An 18977-nucleotide genomic window follows, 5' to 3' on the forward strand; every position below is an offset into this window, starting at 1 on the left:
TGAGTAGGATTCAGTGAGGGAAGGGAAACAATTGACTTCCGGCCCTTCTCCAAGCCAATATTCAGCACTGGCCAAACTGGGATTGGAGTCTCTCTGACGTCTGTGCTGCCGTCAGAGGCATCACGCTGGGCTGGAGTGTGGGGTCACAGGACTCAATATGGGCAGTGGTTGAGAGCACAATCCTTGGGGTCTGGCAACCTGGGGTCAAGCTCTAGTTCTGCCTCTTACTAGCGGTAAGACCTTGGACAAGTAGGCTTACTTCTCCAGGCTTTAACATGAGAACAAAAAACAATAACACATAACTTTTCATTGAGTGCTTACCACGTGCCAGGCATCGCTCTAAGCTCTCTCCTTGCATCCTTTTATTTCATCATCTCAACAACCCCATGAGGTAGAATGTGTCATTGTCCACATTTCACAGATGAGGAAACACTAATAATATAATTTCAAAAACCCTGAGGCTTTAGGGAAAATACGCCCATGCAAGGGTTCAACTCAGTGCTCCTCGGTGGCATTCACCTAGGCCAGGGATCAGGAGACTTTCTGTAAAGGGGTCAGATGGTAAATATTTTAGGCTTTCAGGACCATACAGTCTCTGTCACGATCCTTCAGTTCTGCTGTCGTAGTAGCACAAACACAGCCATAGACAATATGCAAATGGCTCGTGTGGTTGTGTTTCATTAGATTTTTTACAAAAACAGGTGTGGGCTGTAGTTGTCTGACTCCTGACCGAGGTGAATGGCTTCTCCTTCTTGTAAGGACCCAATCCTGCTAAACTTCCATCTGTCCTTTCTTTTCCTGGCTTTTTTCTTCCAAGTACCTGAGCCCCACACGCTGGAGAGATTAACACAAGGACATAACAAAAAAAGATGGGTATTCTGGGAAATGAAGTGGGAAGGAGGGAGTGTAAGCCAGAGAAACTCGCTGGTCTCTATCAGCCGGAGAAGCGGCAGGGTCCCAGCAGAGACAGTATTCGGGTCAGTCACACGGTTCTGAGGGGCAAGGAAGGAGACCTGCCAAAGTGGGACCAAGTCACCAGGTTTTAACTGGTGTGAAGGAAATAGGTCTGGAGAGCAGGAAGTATTAGAGGGACCCAGTTAAGAGGGCTGAGTTAAGGAGTCATCCTCAGCCCTCGTAGCGGGGTGCGAATATAAGGGAAATCGAGGCAGTTCACTCAAGGAAATGGAGTAGGAGAAGTAGCCATGGATGACTCTGGGAGGACTGGGCCACCAAGATCCTGGCTGCCTGTGGCAACATGGGCTCAGGACTGCTAAAGAGCTGGGTCTACAGCTGAGCCCAGATAGGAAGTTAGTTAAACCCCAGGGAAAGCAGCCAGGGCCTCCTGCTCTGGCCTGTTTTGCAACCCCCTCTAGGAATCCTTGCATAAAAATTAGAAAATCACAATTTAGCCCTTGCTGAGCCCACTGGGTAGCTCAAGAAAGACCTGCCACTTAATCAAATCCATTCAATTCACTAGACATTAATTAAATACTTACTACATGCCAAACCCTAGGGATTTAGACAGGACACATCCTCAAAGCTGTCACAGTTTACACATAAGATAAGTACATGCACGGCTTTTCATAATACAAGACATAATGTGTACAGAAGCATAACCAAGCACGACTGGGACAGAGAAAAGGCCTTTTCCAAGAGTTCGTTAGCAAAATATGAAGAATAATCATTTCTATACACTTATTCTAGGGGCCTATTTGTTCCCCATAAGTTTTCATAAGAATGGAGATCTAATACCCTATCTTTCCAGAACTCCTGCAAAATACTTAAATATTTGAGGACTTGTTTCCTGCTGAGAAGCATTAAGACATCAGACTTCCCAGAAGAAAAGAGAAACTTCTTCATAACCAGTGTAAAAAAAAAAGTTTCAAGCCCTCAAAGTTCCTCCAAGAGAAGGGACTTCAAATAAATTGGGTATTCCTCTCACCAAATGATGTTAAAGAAAGCCTTCTCCTCTTAAAATTGTACTTACTGTTAAGAGAAGTTATACATTTTAAAAGTTTAGAAGAAATGGTTGTCAGGAACTAAACCCTAGCTCTATAAACTGATTTTAAAAAACCCCAGGCTCACAAAGATAATAAAAAATGCATTTAATAGCATGTCAATATACAGCTTAAATGTGTATTAAGTCTTCTTTTAGTCAGTGCATTACAGGGATAGAGAAGAGAAATATCATTTGTAAATGCACAGTCAGACGCTAAGTATCAGTGCTAATAAATCTTGGTGCTCTTACACTATTAAAATTCTGATTTATGAAATGTAGCTCCAGGTGCAGTGTTCTGTGCCAGCGTGGGGAGTCGTATGGTCCAGGATGCAGTCTACAGTTTTAAATCGAATTGTATACAAGTATTAACAAAAGAATAAAATTTATTATTCACAAAACTAAAGTGGTCGTCATAAAGCATACAAGAAAGTACAGCCTAGAACGAATGAGCTGAAAAACCTAGTTTTAAAAATAATCAAAACATACTGGACAGTCCTGGAAAATGACATTAGAAAACAAAGAAAACAATTGGCACAGGTTAACCACCTAATTTCTAAGTGCACTTTGTAATGGTCCTTGCAAGCTGCCACTTTTCCCAGGATAATGACAAAAAAGCTTCAGTCAAGTGTCACTGGCTTATGGTGACGGTTTTGTGTGTTTTTTTTTTCATTTTTTTTTTTATTGCATTGCCAAGAGTGGATTTTAAGAAAAAACACTACAAAGGTTTCAAAAACCCTATTTATTCTCTATCATCAAAAATAGCAACAGGGGGACTTATACAACTTCTCTGTGAGTACCCACCAGTCTATTTTTTTTTTTTTTCTTAAAAAAAATAGAAGTTAGTTAAAGAAAAATGATTTGGTTTTTTAAAAAATAATGTAAGGAAACACTTAATCAGATAGCCCAAGGAGTCATCAGAAATGTGTAGCAAGAAAGCGTCATTGTGGCCCTCTCCGGCCTTTGCACGTCTTTTTACTAAACTAGAAAGAGAATGTACAGTACCAATATGTTCCCCAACCTGCTTGGATCGAATTGTTTTGTTTTGAAACCCATTATTGCTAAACCAGAGTGTTGACACTGAGAGCCGTGGAGTCCGCTCATAGAGGATAAAACTGAGAGGCTGCTTCTGAGGACTGGATCTCCACCTGCGCCATTTTGAACTGGGTGCACCGCAGCCACTTGCGCAGCGCGGCCAGGCCCGCACCGCTCTGGGCGGAGCCCGGCAGCGTCCTGAGGCTGTGGTGGTTCACGTTGTTCTGAATGGCCTGGAGGCGAAGCTGGAGTCCCGCAGATAAGTGCTGTCAAGAAAGGGGCAAGAACCGGCAGTTTAGTTTCTTCCCTCCTAAGGTTCCCATCCACCCAGGGAGCGCTGGCCTGGACTTCTTCTGCAGGTGCAACTTCTCTGTGGCATGGGGACTGACTGGCCTGAGGAAGGCCGGCTCTCAACTGTGGCAGCGCTCAGGGCAAGGGATGTGGGCTGGTACCATGTCCTTAGAGCCCACCGGGCCCAAATCTACCCCAATGATGCCGTTCCCATCTAGACTCATGCACTGCAACCTCAGCGTACGGGCTGACACCCCAGGAGCTGTTCACTATGAGCGCCTGTCATTCAGGCTTTGCTCCCAGGCTCCCTGGATTCAAATCCTGGCTCCTCCTCTGTAAACATCTTAGGGAATGAAGTTTACGATCTGTGTTTGGATTTGCTCATGGACAAAGTAGGGCTCGTAACACTCACCTGATGGGGTTTTTGTAAGGATAAATGAGTTAACAGGGATCAGAACAGAACTTGGCACACAGTAAGTGCTTGGGACATTTTAATCCCGATTATAGTCTTTCTGTTCTCAGGTTCGTGCACTGGAAGGAGCTGGGTTGTAAGCTTTTCTTCTCTTTCCTAGCCTTTCATCAAGTTCTGTTGGCCTCCTCTCAGTACTCCGTGCCATGTCAAATTGCCACAGATGACCACCACGCAGGGAGGAGGGCAGTGCAGAATGCCTCAGGGTGGAAGTCTAAGCAGCTTTCACAATAGAAGCTAGTGTTCCAATGAGGTTTTCAGCAAAGCCATTGGGCTTACAGGAGGCCACCAACAGCAGCAATGCCATGAACCAGGACTCAAAGCCTGTGGTTATGGCTAGCAGCTATATTTCTCCCTTGGGGTCTGGGCCCCCTGAAGTCATTTTCTTTGCTTCCATGAGCATCCCATCCAAACTCTGAGAGGAGATCCAGCAAAAAGACTTCCATCTTCTCCTGTGATACTCCTAGGGCCTGTTAGACAGGACCCAGTTTTGGATGGAGTGGGTGGTTAGCGCCACCATCTTAATGCTAGGCCCCAGTAACTGCATTCCCAGACACAGAGTATGTCTGGCCGCACAGTAACAATGCGTCACTCAAGGTGAGGCCTGGCAGTGAGACATACATTCAGTCTTCTGCTTCCTGGCTGGCAGCCCTGTCCAAATTACTCTTCGTTCTCATCCTAGGTTTCCTCTCATGTAAAATAGCAGAGGCGTGGGCGAGTCTCCTCTTGTTCAATTCTATCATTCACTCAGTGCTATCTTTTCCTAATATAATTCTTCCCATCACAAAAGTCAAACTTGGCGGCCAGGAAATAGCACTGGACATGCCTGGGACCAGATCCCAAGGGTATCCTCTGACGGCAGAGTCACTTCTCAGCTGTATTCTATCTAGTCAGTAACGGAGCCTGGTCCAGCTCTGGGATCCGCCCCCTCTGCCTTCATCAGCGATGAGTAGTAGGCTATCGGCTCTTGCCATCACCTCGGCCACACACCCCTTACCTCGTCCACAGGGTCTCCTGCATTACTACCCCCAGGGACCACGAACAGGTAGTGAGTGGAGCATGGTGGAGCCCTATGAATGTAATGAGCCTCTGTGGAGGGAAGTGAGCTTCCAGGCCACCCAGGGGTGACTTACCTTGATATTTGACTGAATCATTGGCAACCACATAGGTATGAGCTGTATGGAGAGACACAGAAGGTCCGTTATGACTGTTCTGCATTCTCCCACATAAGCCGTGCTTACTGCGAGGCAGAGTGAGTGCACAGAATCCCTTTAACATCACAAAAGGATGTGGGCCCTAGCTGCAGAGTTACTGCTATCAGACAACTGTCTCTCTGCGGCCAAATCCCGCTGAGCTGGTGGCATTTGGAGGTTAATAAGCGCCCCATGAGTGCCTGAACCACACACTTTAGAGTAAATGACTGATTGTCTCTTGAAAGCTACCAAGCATGGGAAATTAAATGCGTATTTATTTAATTAAATCCTCACTTTCTTGAAATAGCATTTCCTCCATGGGATCTTTAGAACTGTGTCTACAAGTAGCATGGTGATGCGGTCTGCCTGTGGTTGTTAAGAAAATATCACTGGCTTACTTCACACCATTGTGTATTCCTGCCTTGTTTGTCAAAGATAAGGTGACCATAGGTACGTGGATTTCCCTCCGGGTTTCTATCTTGTTCCATGGATCTACATTTCTGTTTTCATATACTCATGCTCAGTTGCTAAGTCATATCTGACTGTTTGTGACACCATAGACTCCTCTGCCAGGCTCCTCTGTCCATGGGATTTCCTAGGCAAGAATACTGGAGTGGGTTGCCGTTTCCTTCTCCAGGGAATATTCCCGACCCAAGGATGGAACCGTGGGTCCTCTGCTTGGCAGGTGGATTTCTTACTGCTGTGCTACCAGGGAAATCCTTCCATACACTACCATGTGTAAAATAGAGGGCAGCGTTAAGCTGCTGTATAGCATAGAAAGCTCAGCTCGGTGCTCTGTGATGACCTAGAGGTGGTTGTGGGGGGCCGGGGGGATGGGAAGTAGGCCCAAGAGGGAGGGGATATATGGGTACTTGAGCTGATTCACTTTATCGTACAGCAGAAACTAACACAGCATTGTAAAGCAATTATATTCCAAAAATAAAATATATCACTGAGAAGCGGTTAAAATGCTTTAGTGATAGAAAAAGACAAGCCCTGAGGTTGCCTGGCTGTGACTTGTGAAACACAGCAAGGGTGAGCTGGGGCAGGGGTTTCAACAGTGTGGGTTCTTTGGCAGGCGAGCAGTAGGCCCCTGCTCTGGCCGAGAGCGAGACTCTCAAACCCCAGGCATCTGGCGCACCCTCCGTGCCCCTCTACTGTCTCTGATTTGCCCTGAGGCCCTTCCTAGAAGGTCACAGGTGCCCTGCCCGAGTGCCTCCAGCGGCGGCTGTCCTCTGCTTTGGTCTTTCACCACACTTCAGCTCTTCTGAACACAAGTCAACATTGGTGGCTTCATAAATCCTGAAGTCAGAGACAGAACACAATGGTTCCCAAAGTGTGTTCCACAAAACTCTAGTTCAGTGGGAAAGGAAGGCGATGATCTAATAAATTTGGAAATACTAGTTTATTTCAGGACTGCTCAGACCTTGAAATGAGCTCAAATGCATCATATCATTTCACTCCGTGCTTCTTCTGACCCTCCTCCAATAGAGCAGAGTTGATGTGGACTGAATTGTGTCCTCTCGTGAAGCAGTTGTAGCCTTAGCCCATACAGCCTTATTTGGAAATGGGGTCATTGAAGATGCTGTGAGTTAAGATTAGGTCATTCTGGAGTAGGGGTGAATACTAATTCAATATGACTAGTATTCTTTTTTATGCATCTCATTTTTTAAAAAAACTTTTTATTTTGTATCGGGCATAGCCGATTAACAATGTTGTGATAGTTTCAGGTGAACAGCAAAGGGACTCAGCCATACATAGATCCATTCTCCCCCAAACTCCCTTCCCATCGAGGCTGCCACATAACACTGAGCAGAGTTCCCTGTGCCCTACCGTAGATACTTGTTGGTTATCCATTCAAAATATAGCAGTGTGTACATGTCCATCCCAAACACCCTAACTATCCCTCTGTCCCACCCATTCCCTGGGCAACCGTAAGTTCATTCTCTAAATCTGTGAGTCTCTTTTTGTTTTGGATGTTAGTTCATTTGTATCATTTCTTTTAAGATTCCAATATAAGGAATGTCATACAATATTTCTCCTTCTCTGATTATGACTAGTATTCTTATAGAAAGGGGGAAATCTGGACAAAGACACACACATACAGGGAGAATGCCATGTGAAGATGAAGCAGAGATCTACAAGCCAAGGAAAGATGGCTAGCGAATCCCCAGGAGCCAGGGGAGAGGCCGGGACAGATGCTCCCTCACAGCCTCAGAAGGAATCAGCCCTGGCATCACCTTCATCTCACAACTTCTTGTCTCCAGAACCATGAGACAGTATATTTCTGTTACTTAAGTCATCCAATCTGTAGTACCCAGCATCCTAGCAAACTGATACGAGGGAAGCAAAGCCCAGAGGCAGGAGAATGCCAAGAGGTGAGGAGGCAGTGGGGTTCACGAGATGCTGAAGAGTGAGGTTCTTAGGAGAGAGCCATGAAAAAGAAGTCTGGAAGAGCAAGATGGGGCTTCTCAACATCTACCCACAGATGATCTGGGATGCCACATAAGGAGGTTTAGATCTTATTTCAAATTCAATACAATTTCTGATGAAGAAAGCCTCATTCACCACAAGAAGAACTGTGCTCTAGCAAGCTCACTGTGGCAGCAGTCTAGAGACCAGAGGAAGGACATGGAGAATGGAGCCCAGGGCCCAGTGTGAAGGCAGCCCCCATGGTCCAGGTAAGACCTGTGTGGCTTCTGGGATGGAGAAGGATGCTGTCCGCAGAGACAACCTGTGAGGGTCTGAGGACTAGTTTGTTCTTTGGATTGAGGACAAGGTTAAAAGTTAGCCTGGGCCAAGTTGCGAACAGCAAGGCAATGAAGAAAACAAGAGAACCAAGAGGAGAGCCTGCTGGGATGGGGGATAGCATTTAAATGCCCTCTCTATTCTCTAGTCATGGCTTTAGTTGCTAGTCTCATCTAATTCATCAAATCATTAAAAAATAAACTTGGCGAAGTGATAAATCATGTTTCCTCTCTGTGCTTCTTTTCCTAAGGCTGAATCTGGCTGTTTTTCTGCTTTCAACCTTCTATGAAAGCAGAAGTGTCACTCAGTCACGTCCAACTCTTCACAACACCACAACTCTTCACAACACCATAGCCTGCCAGGATCCTCTGTCCAAGGGATTCTCCAGGCAAGAATACTGGAGTGGGTTGCCATTCCCTTCTCCAGGAATCTTCCTGGTCCAGGGATTGAACCTGGGTCCCCCACATTGCAGGCAGATTATATACCATCTGAGCCACAGGGAAGCCGTCAACCTTCTATAGATACATACAACTTGCTAATTTGACTTCACTGATGTTTATTCCTAATGCAGTATTTATATTGCAGCCATTTAAGTCTCTGTCTGTAATGTAACTACCGTGTTTAGAAATGAAGTATGGTGTGTCCCAGAAGTTATGATTGGACCTCTGATAGCTGTGATCAGACTTTCAGAAAATAACACACTCGCTTGTCTCCCCCGCCCTCAATCCTCATAATAAAATTGTGGGATTACAAAGGTTGGTGCCAGATAAGGCTGTGCTCTCTGGCATATAAGAGGACTGGCTCGTGTGGACATCCTGAACAGGAATAAATAAGTCTAACCGCCTCCTCCCTAATATCTGCAGGGCAAAAACAAACCCTGAGGGCCCTAATGCCTATAGACTTTTATTGTCTTTTGACCCATTTAATATGGAAGCAAGCTCGCATGCCTCTTGATATTTGGGGAATACCTGAACTAACCTCTCTTGTTAAGAATCCTGAGGGACTAAGGACCAGGGAACACTGAGTCCTCTGCTGCTGGGTGGATGTCTTTCTCAGGGCTGCCCCGGGGCTAAGGGTCTGTATGAGGGAATCAAGCGGGACACTGAGGCTGATTTTAGAAGTGTCTCTCTTATTTCCCCATTGATGTAACACATGACCATAAGATTCTAAACATACTTGCACAGGGCCTTCAGATCTGTTATTTATGAATCGCCTGTCTGAAAGCATCAGGTTAAAGTTCATTGTGAAGGACAACATTATACAACCCAGCAGTCATCCTATTTCAGGAATGCTAATTGACTTTATTGAATATGATTCATTTCAGTACCCTTTTGCTAGTGGCTCCTACAAAGCTGTCAGTTAGAATTAGATATAATTTATTCTGGGCTCTGTAATCTTATAAAACCGGTTGGGTTTTTTTGTTGTTGTTGTTCTCCAGAAACAATATCTGGAAAAACAAAGGACGTTTTTAAAAAATAGGTTGATTTTCACCAAAATAAAAGTAATAGTCTTCCTCTTATCTTAGTTTATGCTATGGGATACATTGAAGATTTCTAATTCTGTTGGATTATATTCATTTCATTCCTTGCTTGTTCCAGTCTTCATAATAAAATTAGTCATGTAACTTCCTCTTTCAGCCAAGGTGGAGTAACAAAGACCAGATTTACACTCCTGTCTAAAACAAAATTAAAATTCCAGGTGAAGGATATGAAACAATGGTTTTCAGACATTAATTGTCAACAATACAGGATAGTGATCACTGAGGGAGAGAAGACAAACAAGGAGAGCCCTTAAATTATCCTAACTCACTGCCTAGAAAGTATTTTTAGGCAGTAGCACAGGGAGGAGGAACCTAGGCAGTCTGGCAGTCTTTATGAGGTGAGAAAATGGAGCTCGGAGACTAGGAAGGCCAAGGGAGCTAACGTTTGTTTAAGGCAGAGCAGTGGAAAGGAGAGAGCTGTTCAGAAAGAGAGAGAAAGACAGAGAGAGCGCACAAACTAATTCTCTGAAGATCTGTGAAGGGTTTCCCTTGAGTCTTCAGCTGAATACTCACCAGTATACACATGTGAGAAAACTATTCAAGGCTGAAGAAAAAATAACCTCAAAAGATTAGAGGGAAAAATCCCTGGTAATCACATAGCAATAGTTTGTGTTTCCACTAGTTAGAGCGGAAATCATTAGATTTCCACTTGCAAATGGAAATCATTAGATTTCTGCTCTTGCAAATCATTAGAACACCGAGTACTCAAAAGGATATTACCTGAACAGTGAAGAAATGGTAGCCCTATACAAACTGCTGCCCCAGTCCCACTGAACAAAGCTTAACATCAAGTCTCAAAGGGATAGAACTCTTTCTAAGTAATTTAACTATATCATAGAATATACTCAAGAATACTTATAGGAATTTTTAAAAAATATTTATAGAAATAAAAAATAGCATTCCAAAAGTCAAATTTGAAATGTCAAGAATCCAATAAGAAATTACCAGACATACTAAGAAGCAGGGAAATGGGTCCCACAATGAGAAGAAAACTCAGGCAACTGGAAAAGACCCCCAAGTGACACAGACAGTAGAACTGGCAAATAAGGACCTTAAAACAGTTATTTGAAGTATATTCAATACAGTCAAGAAGGTAGAGGAAATACTGAGCATGTTGAATAGAGGTTTAGAAGAAAATCTTACAGACACAATAGCTGATACTTTTTCAAACTGAACAAACGCAAGCTCAAGAAACATGAAGAAAGCTACACCAAGGCATATCATCTTCAAGTTGCTTAGCAACAATGGTAAAGGAAAAAAAAAAATCTTAAAAGCAGCCCAAGAAAAAAGACATATTATATATAGAAAAAAATATATAAGAATGACAAAGATTTCTTTTCAGAAATAATGGGAGCAAGAAGACAGTAGATGAATAGCATCTTTAAAATACTAGGAAAGAAAACTTTCACCTAAACTCAAGAACCAGTGAAAATACTTTCAAAAATGAAGGCAAAGTAAAGACTTACTCAGATATAGAAAAGCTGGAGGAATTAAGCTTCAGCAGAAATACACAAGAGGTAGTAAAGAAAGTCATTTGGGCAGAAGGAAGATGGAAGTTTAATTCTATAGAAAGGAATAAATAAAACTGAGAAGTGCAAATACGGCAATTATCGCAAATACAAATAAATATAAAACCAATTTTAAATTGCCTTAAGAGGTAACTGTTTCGAGCAAAAAACAATTATGGTTTGCTTTATGACGTATGTAGGAGTACAATGGATGACAATAACAGCACAAAGACTGAAAATGGGACTGGACTGGTGTACATGCTCATCATACGTGTGAGTGCTATATTAGTATTTGAAGGCAGATTGGGCTGTTTAAAATGTAGACTATTAACTCTAAGTCAACCACTAAACCACAGCAACTAAGACAGATAAGTAATAGGATAACTGAAAAACACATTTAAATAATCCATGGATCAAAGATGTCAAAAGGGAAATTAGAAACTATTTTGAACTGAATGAAGGTGAGAATATATAAAAATTCAGAGGAATGCAGCTAAAGCAGTACTTAGGAGGAAACTTAGAGCACTAAACACGGACAACCGGACAGAAAAAGGTACTCAAATTAGTGACCTCAGCTTTCCCCTTAAGAAACTAGACCAAAGAGAGGAAATTATATCCAAAATGTAATCATAAAAAATCAGTCAAAAAGAAGGTCAAATAAGAGGGAATAAAGGACAAAGAACACATGGAAAATATAGAAAACAAATAACAAGATATTTTAAGCCAAATAATATCACAAAACACATTAAGTAAAAATGGTTTAAAACATTTTTACTTTAAACATTAAAACCTAATGATGCACGATACTGGATGCTTGGGGCTGGTGCCCTGGGACGACCCAGAGGGAGGATATGGGGAGGGAAGGGGGAGGAGGGTTCAGGATGGGGAACACATGTATACCTGTGGCGGATTCATTTTGATGTTTGGCAAAACTAATACAATTATGTAAAGTTTAAAAATAAAATAAAATTTAAAAAAAACCTAATTAAAAGAGATGTCAGATTGGATTTTTAAAAGTGCAACACCCTATGCTGCCTATAAGAAACATACTTTAACTATAAAGACACAAATTGGTTAAAGGATAGAAAAAAAATACACTGTCCTAACACTCATCAAAAGAAAATTGGACTGCCTCTATTATTACCAAAGATATTACTAAGATAAAGAGAACTATTTCATAAATTCAATTCACTAAGATAAAACAATCCTAAACATTTATGCACCTAATAATAGCTGTGCAATATGTGAAACAAAAACTGGTAGATTTGAAAAGATAAATCAGGGAGATATTTCAATACCCCTTTCTTAATAATTGATAGACTAAGCAGATAGAAAAAGAACAAAGGACATGAAAAAAAAAATTGAACAGCATTCTCAAGAAGCTTGAACCAACTGACAAAGGAAAGTGTGTTCAACAACAGTAGAAGACATATTCTTTTCTAGTGAACACAAGGCACCTACCGAGATAGACAACATCCTGGGCCACAAAACAAGCCTCAAAGAGTTTAAAACGAGTCAAATTATACAAACTATGTTCCCTGATCACAATGTGATTAAACTAAAAAACTCCAGAACAGAAAATCTCTAGAAAAGCCTTAATCATTTAAAAACTAAATTATATACTTCTAAATAAGCAATGGATCCGAAAAGAAAGCAAAAGGGAAGATAGAAAGTATTTTAAACTGAACAAAAATAAGAACACAACTACCAAATTGTAGGATGTAGTTAAACCAGTGGTTAGATGGAAATTCATAGCAGTAATCTCTTGTTATAAAAGAATAAAAATCTCAAATCAGTGAATTCCACTACTGCCTTAAGAGATAAGAAAAAGAAGAGCGAGTGAAATTTAAAGCTAATAGAAGAAAGAAAATGACAAAAACAGAAATCCATGAAACAAAAACTATAGAGAATATCAGTGAAAACTAACCAAAAGCTGGTTACTGTTGTCACTGTTTTAAATCCAAAGCTTACTAAAATTAATAAACCTTTATTCAGACTAACTAGAAAAAAAAAAGTGAGATCACAAATCCCCATTACCAGAAATGAAAGAGATGGCATAACAACAGATCCTACAAATATTAAAAGTATAATAAGAGAATATTCTGAGTAAGTTCATGCCAATAACATCAACTATTTTGATGAAATGGACAAATTCTTTGATAGGCACATACTGTCAAAGATCACTCACAAATAAGCAGAAAATGTAAACAGCCCTATATCTGTTAAAGAAATTGAAGTTTAACACCCTCCTGCAAAAACAATTCCAAGCCCAGGCAGTTCCACTGATGAATATGACCAAATACTTAAGGGAAAAAAATAACACCAAACCTATATAAACTTTTCCAGAAAATAAAAAAGGAATACTTTACAATTTATGCTATAAGGCCATCATTACACTGATGTCAAAATCAAAATATAGTTATTACAAGGAAAGAAAATTACAGTCCAGTATCCCTCATAAACACTGATGCAAAAAATTATTTTAAAGAGTTAGCAAATAGAATTCAGTAATATATAACAGAACAATACATCAAGACCAAATGGTTTGTCCCAGGAATTGGTCCCAGGAATGTTGGTTTAACATTCAAAAACTCAATCCCTGAAACAGTCAAAAAAGAAAAATTTAATGACCATCTCAATAAACATAGAGAAAGCATTTGACAAAGCCTACATCTATTCCTGACAAAAGCTCTCAGCAGACTAGGAAGAGAAGAGACATTTGCTCAATCTGACAAAGGTATCTATGAAAAACTAACAGTAACATTTATATTTAATGAATGCTTTCTTCCTAAGATTAGGAACAAGACAAGGTTTTCAACTATCGTGGCTTCTATTCAACTTTTACTAGAGGATTTAGCCAGAGCAGAGGGAAAAGAAAAAGAAATTAAAACTATAAAAATCCAAAAGAATAAAAGAAAACTGCTTCTATCTGCACATGACAAAACTGTCTAAATAGAAAATCTGAAGAAATCTGCAAGAAAACTAATAGATGAGTTTATCAGAACTAATAGATGAGTTTAATAGGTTGCAGGATATAAGGTATAAATCAGTTATATTTCTAAATAGTAACAATAAAATAAAAATTAAAATGCAAAAACCATATTATTTATAAGACTATAAAATTATTACACACGTGTGTGTGTGTGTCAGTCGCTCAGTCATGTCTGACTCTTTGTGACCCCATGGATTATAGCTCACCAGGCTCTTCTGTGCATGGGATTCTCCAGGCAAGAACACTGGAGTGGGTTGCCATTTCCTTCTCCAGGGGATCTTCCCGACCCAGGGATCAAACCCAGGTCTCCTGCATTGCAGGCAGATGCTTTACTATCTGAACTACTAGGGATAACACACTTAGGGATAAATTCAATAAAATACTCTAGGTCCATATATGTAAAATTATAAAATATTGCTGAGAAAAGTCAATGCAGACATAAATAGAATGATATACTGTGTTCATAGACTGGAAAACTCAATATTGCTAATATCTCAATTCTCCTTCAAGTGATCTATACATTCAATGCAACCCACATTCCCAGGAGGCTTTGTGTAATAATTGACAAGTTGATTTTAAAATGTATCTAGAAATGCAACAGACCTAGAATAGCCAAAACAACTTTGAAATAGATGTAGCAATTTAGAGGACTAACACTACATGATTTCGAGGCACATTAGAAAGCTATAGTAACCTAGACAGTGTGGTCAAAGAAGGACAAACAGATCAATAGAACTGAATTGAGTATCCAGAAATAGAACCATACATATAAATGGTCAGCTGATTTTTGACAAAAGTGCAAATGTAATTCAATGGATAGAATTTTTAACAATCTTGAAATAACTGGATATCTACACACATAAAATGTACATCAATCCAAATCACACATATACAAAAGTTAACTCAAAATGGATCATAAACACAAACTTACACCTAGAAGAAAACATATATAATACCTAGAAGAAAACACAAACAAAACTCTGTCTTTGATTAGGCAAAGGTTTTCTTAAATACACCACCAAAAGCATAATTAATGAAAGAAAAATTTGATAAATGGCACTTCATCAAAATTAGGACCTTCTGCTCTTCAAAAGTCACTGTGAAGACAATGAAAAGACAAACACAGAAAAAAATCATTCCAAATGACATATCTGATAAAGGACTTGTACCCGAACAATACGAAGAAAAAATACCAACTTGATTTTTTAAAAATGGGCAAATAATTTTAAAAGATATTTTACCATACAGATGTATGGATAGCAAATAAGCACACAAAAAGATGTCATGGATCATTTGCCAATAGGAAAATGCAATTTAAAACCATGATCAGACACCACTGCACAGTTCTTAGAATGACTAAAATTAAAGATGAACTACATTAAGTGTTGATGAAGATGTACAGGTACTGGATGCCTACTGCTGGTGTGAATGGAACAGGGTACAATCACTTTGGGAAAACAGTCTGCCAATCTCTTTAAAAGTTGCACACATATCATATGGCCCAGCAATTCAGCTCCTCAGTATTTATCCAACACACACAAAAGCCTATGGCTACACAAAGACTTATGTACTGAGTAAGCTTTATTTTTAATAGCCTCAAACTTTTGGAAACAGCTCAGATGTCCATTAACTGATGAATGGATAAATGAAATGTGTTATATCCATATAATGGATACTACTCAGACATAAAATAAATAATCTACTGATACATGTAACATGGATTAATTGCAATATAATTATTCTGCATGAAAGAAGGAGAAAGAAGCTTAACTACTACATAAATCTATTTATATGAAATTCTAGAATATGAAACTAAGCTATTATGACAGAAAGCAGATTAGAAGGTACCTGGGGATGAGGAGGTGGGGGTCTAGGAAGTGGCGGAAGAGACTAATAAATGCGTAAGAGAAAACTTTAGAGAGTGAGGACTACATTCATTACCTTGACCTTGGTGATGGTTTCACAGGCATCATATATGTGATATAAAGATACCAAATTGTACATTTTAAATGTGTACTGTTCAGTCTATAAATTATACTTTAATAAAGCTGTAAAAACTAAAATCAGGTATGATCACCCAAGTGTCAGTCATATAGTTTCTCTTATAATGTTGACGTTTGCTATTGACTGTTAAGCTAGATAAGCCATATCTATTCCATTTGAACCAACTGCCATGCAGTTTTCTGGTACCAGTCAAGTTTTCCCTAAAAATGCGCTGCTCATGCATCTTGTTTGAAAAAGAAAGTTCAGTGAAGCTGAGTTAGGGTCTTAGTTTCCTAGGGCTCTATAATAAATTACCACAAACTGGATGGCTTACAAGAACAGCAATTTTTAATCTTACAGTTCTGGAAACCAGAAGTCTAAAATCCAGGTGGTTGCTGGGCTATGCTCTAACCAGAGACCCTACAGGTGATTCTGTCCCATGCGCCTTCCAGCTGCTGGTGGCCCCAGGCCTTCCTTGGCTTTGGCTACATCATCCCAAGTCATGGTCCCACTTTTCATCTCTTTTCTGTGTATCCATCTTGTAAGGATACACTGATTGCATTTAGGGACTCTAGGATTCACTTAGATAATCCAGTTAATTCACAGCTCTGTGTGAGCTAACTTGACAAGTGTCCTTAATTGAAGGGAGTCAACCAAAGAGGGAAAATAGGAAGTTAAAAGGTTCCAAGCTGATGCACTCCATGGTGGGGGGTGAGGGTGGTGGTGATGGTGCCTGAGATGATGGAATAGAGAAATGGAAGGCCAAAAAGTGGTACAAGAAGAGGAAGGACAAAGAACCAGTGAGATAGAGAGATGGAAAGGAAAAGGAAGGGAAATAGAAGAGAAAGCAAGCAAGCAAACATTCTCCTTTGCTCTTTTATCTTTTTATCACACTAGGATGTTTCTGATGTTCCTGGATAAATAACAAATACTTGAATTACTTACATACACTGTACAATGATTTAGAATAGTAATATTAGAAACTAAATTAATTTATTTTTGAGAAAAGCATCAGCTAACAAGTCAAACAATGACAGACTATTTTCCTTGGTTTTCTGGATATCTTGCAAGATGAGGCACCACCAAACAATTTATATGACTCCAGGGTCATTTCCAGATCAACATTTTTGGTAATATTTTAATTACTTGTGCGGCAAGCAATCATGGTGCAACATATCTAACCCAGCTGCAGTTGGTCACAGTGGTGAAGAAAGAGCAAAAATTATACAACAACTATTTGGTGAAGGTTGTTATATGATTCCTCCAGCTTCAACTTTGAATGTGAAAATTAAATCAGTTTTATTTTCCTCTTCAGAAGGTACATTCAAGATAAATCCACATTTGTTTTTAGAAGCAAGTAAAGGTCTGTAAAAATCATAAGAATTTCCTACCTTGACAAAAATTGTTGAATTGCATTCTTGCAATGCCTCCATTAAACTAATCACATGGAGACACACCATTTCTACCATCTGAAACAACAAATATGAAAATCAATTCCACTCCCAGTCTGCAGCCACAGAAAAACCCATGCCCTGTGTCCATGAGGACTTTCTGCGCAACAACCAGAGAGGATCACAAGGAATGGTACATATTCATCTCTAAAACTTCAGCCAGAAACTGGATTTTATAAGCTGCAGAGGTTTTGCAATTGTCATGCCTTGCTCATCTAACTCGGGCTGCCAACAGAATTCAGGTATTGACCTCACTAATCTGTACCACACTGCGATTCACACCAGAGGATAAATGGCCTCTGCTTCCTTCATTTCCAACTGCAGAACTCTGGGCATAGGTCCTTTTCTCCATCTTGATGCTTTCACCAGTTTGCCACTTGGAGAGGTTGTTTAATTTATTGCACCATCTGTGTTTGAGGCTTTGTTCTCCATGGAAGAAGGCAGCCATATTTACAACAGTTCAAAAATACCATAGAAATGATAATCCCTCATCAGAGAACCCTATGGCTAGATTTTAAACACTCCGGGGGAGATTTTACCAGACTGGCTTATATGGTTTAACCAAATTTTTGGACTTTAAAATTAATTCAAATTCATTTGTAACATGATTTGTACAAGATTCACCTGTAACACATCCATTTCCAGCATTTGAATATTAAAAGAGATTTAGAGGAGAGGTATTAATGATATCAAGAAAAAACTAGTGACAATAGAAGGAAGCCCTGAATCTCTAGTTTAAATTTAAGGTCTCAGTTTCATTATCTGTAAAATAGCAGAATAGAAAACTTGACCTCCATGTGCTTCTTCAGTCCCAACTCTGCCATCTAATAAATGTAATTATCTATGTGGTGGTCAGAACTGTTTGCACACCCTAAAGTTTTCACATAAATTTTCTTTCAGCTGAATTAAAACACCTCCCACCATACACAACTGCTTAATAATATCTGCTTCTCTAAAGAAAGTGCTTCACTGAAAGTAAAAGATATTCCCCTTTCCAATGATAACTAAAAGATAATGTTTCTGAGACTAATTATTCAATCAATCAAAAACTATTCCAGAATGCCTTTGTGGACAGTGAACTGTTGGGTTTCTGGGCACAGTGGGATCATCATTATGGTGTTCTTCCAGGCCCTCTGCCCTTCACAGATAAGAATTCTACTGATGAAGTGCCCATAACCAAGACACTGGATGCTGCCTTCCCAGCTGAGAATCCTCCTCCAAAGCAGCAAACTGAACTAGAGGACTCCTTTGGAAATTCCTCCCATATACCCTCCAATCTTAACTCTACTGGACCAAGCCAAGCTTGTTCAATGACATGGACCCATGCTAGCCATACCTCAGATCTTTTCCAACAAGGTAAACCATCCGCATTAAAATGCAACTGGGTTTGAAGACTAAGTAGCCTAGGTCCTTGAAGGGCAACTCAAAAAGGTGAAACTCTTTTCAGATTTTTGCCCTAAGTGGAATTAACACATACAGTCAGTCTGCTCTTAATTGACCACAGTTTCCCCAAACTGCCTTAGAATCCAAAAACAATACAAAACCCCTTCCTAACTCTCTGACTTTATAGAACCAGACACCTTGTAAAGGTAGAAGTTTCACACACATTTCCTTTGCCACTAGGCAGAGAAAACAAACACTGTTTTAACTGAATTTACTTGTTTGCTTTGTTTTTCATCAAAATTATTATGCATGTAGAATATCCTGTTTTTCACATAGAAATTCACCAATCCATTTACGTATTATTACAACTGAGGTCTTTAAAAAGCAT

General features: G+C 40.0%; 1 protein-coding gene across 2 annotated transcripts in view; it reads right to left on the reverse strand.

Annotated features, from left to right (window-relative positions):
• Window positions 1–1422: 1422 nt before the first annotated feature.
• UNC79 (unc-79 homolog, NALCN channel complex subunit) overlaps window positions 1423–18977 on the reverse strand; it is a 282068-nt gene continuing 264513 nt past the window's right edge. For both annotated transcript variants that reach the window (XM_044932849.2, XM_044932848.2), the window contains 3 exons: window positions 17147–17224; window positions 4925–4966; window positions 1423–3297 (listed from right to left, as the gene is read on the reverse strand). In XM_044932849.2, coding sequence (XP_044788784.1) covers window positions 3097–3297; window positions 4925–4966; window positions 17147–17224 — 321 coding nt within the window. In that variant the 3' untranslated portion in view covers window positions 1423–3096. The remainder of the gene's footprint in view (window positions 3298–4924; window positions 4967–17146; window positions 17225–18977) is intronic.

The sequence above is a fragment of the Bubalus bubalis genome, chromosome 20 (genome assembly GCF_019923935.1).
Source record: "Bubalus bubalis isolate 160015118507 breed Murrah chromosome 20, NDDB_SH_1, whole genome shotgun sequence".
Taxonomy (NCBI): Eukaryota; Metazoa; Chordata; class Mammalia; order Artiodactyla; family Bovidae; genus Bubalus; species Bubalus bubalis.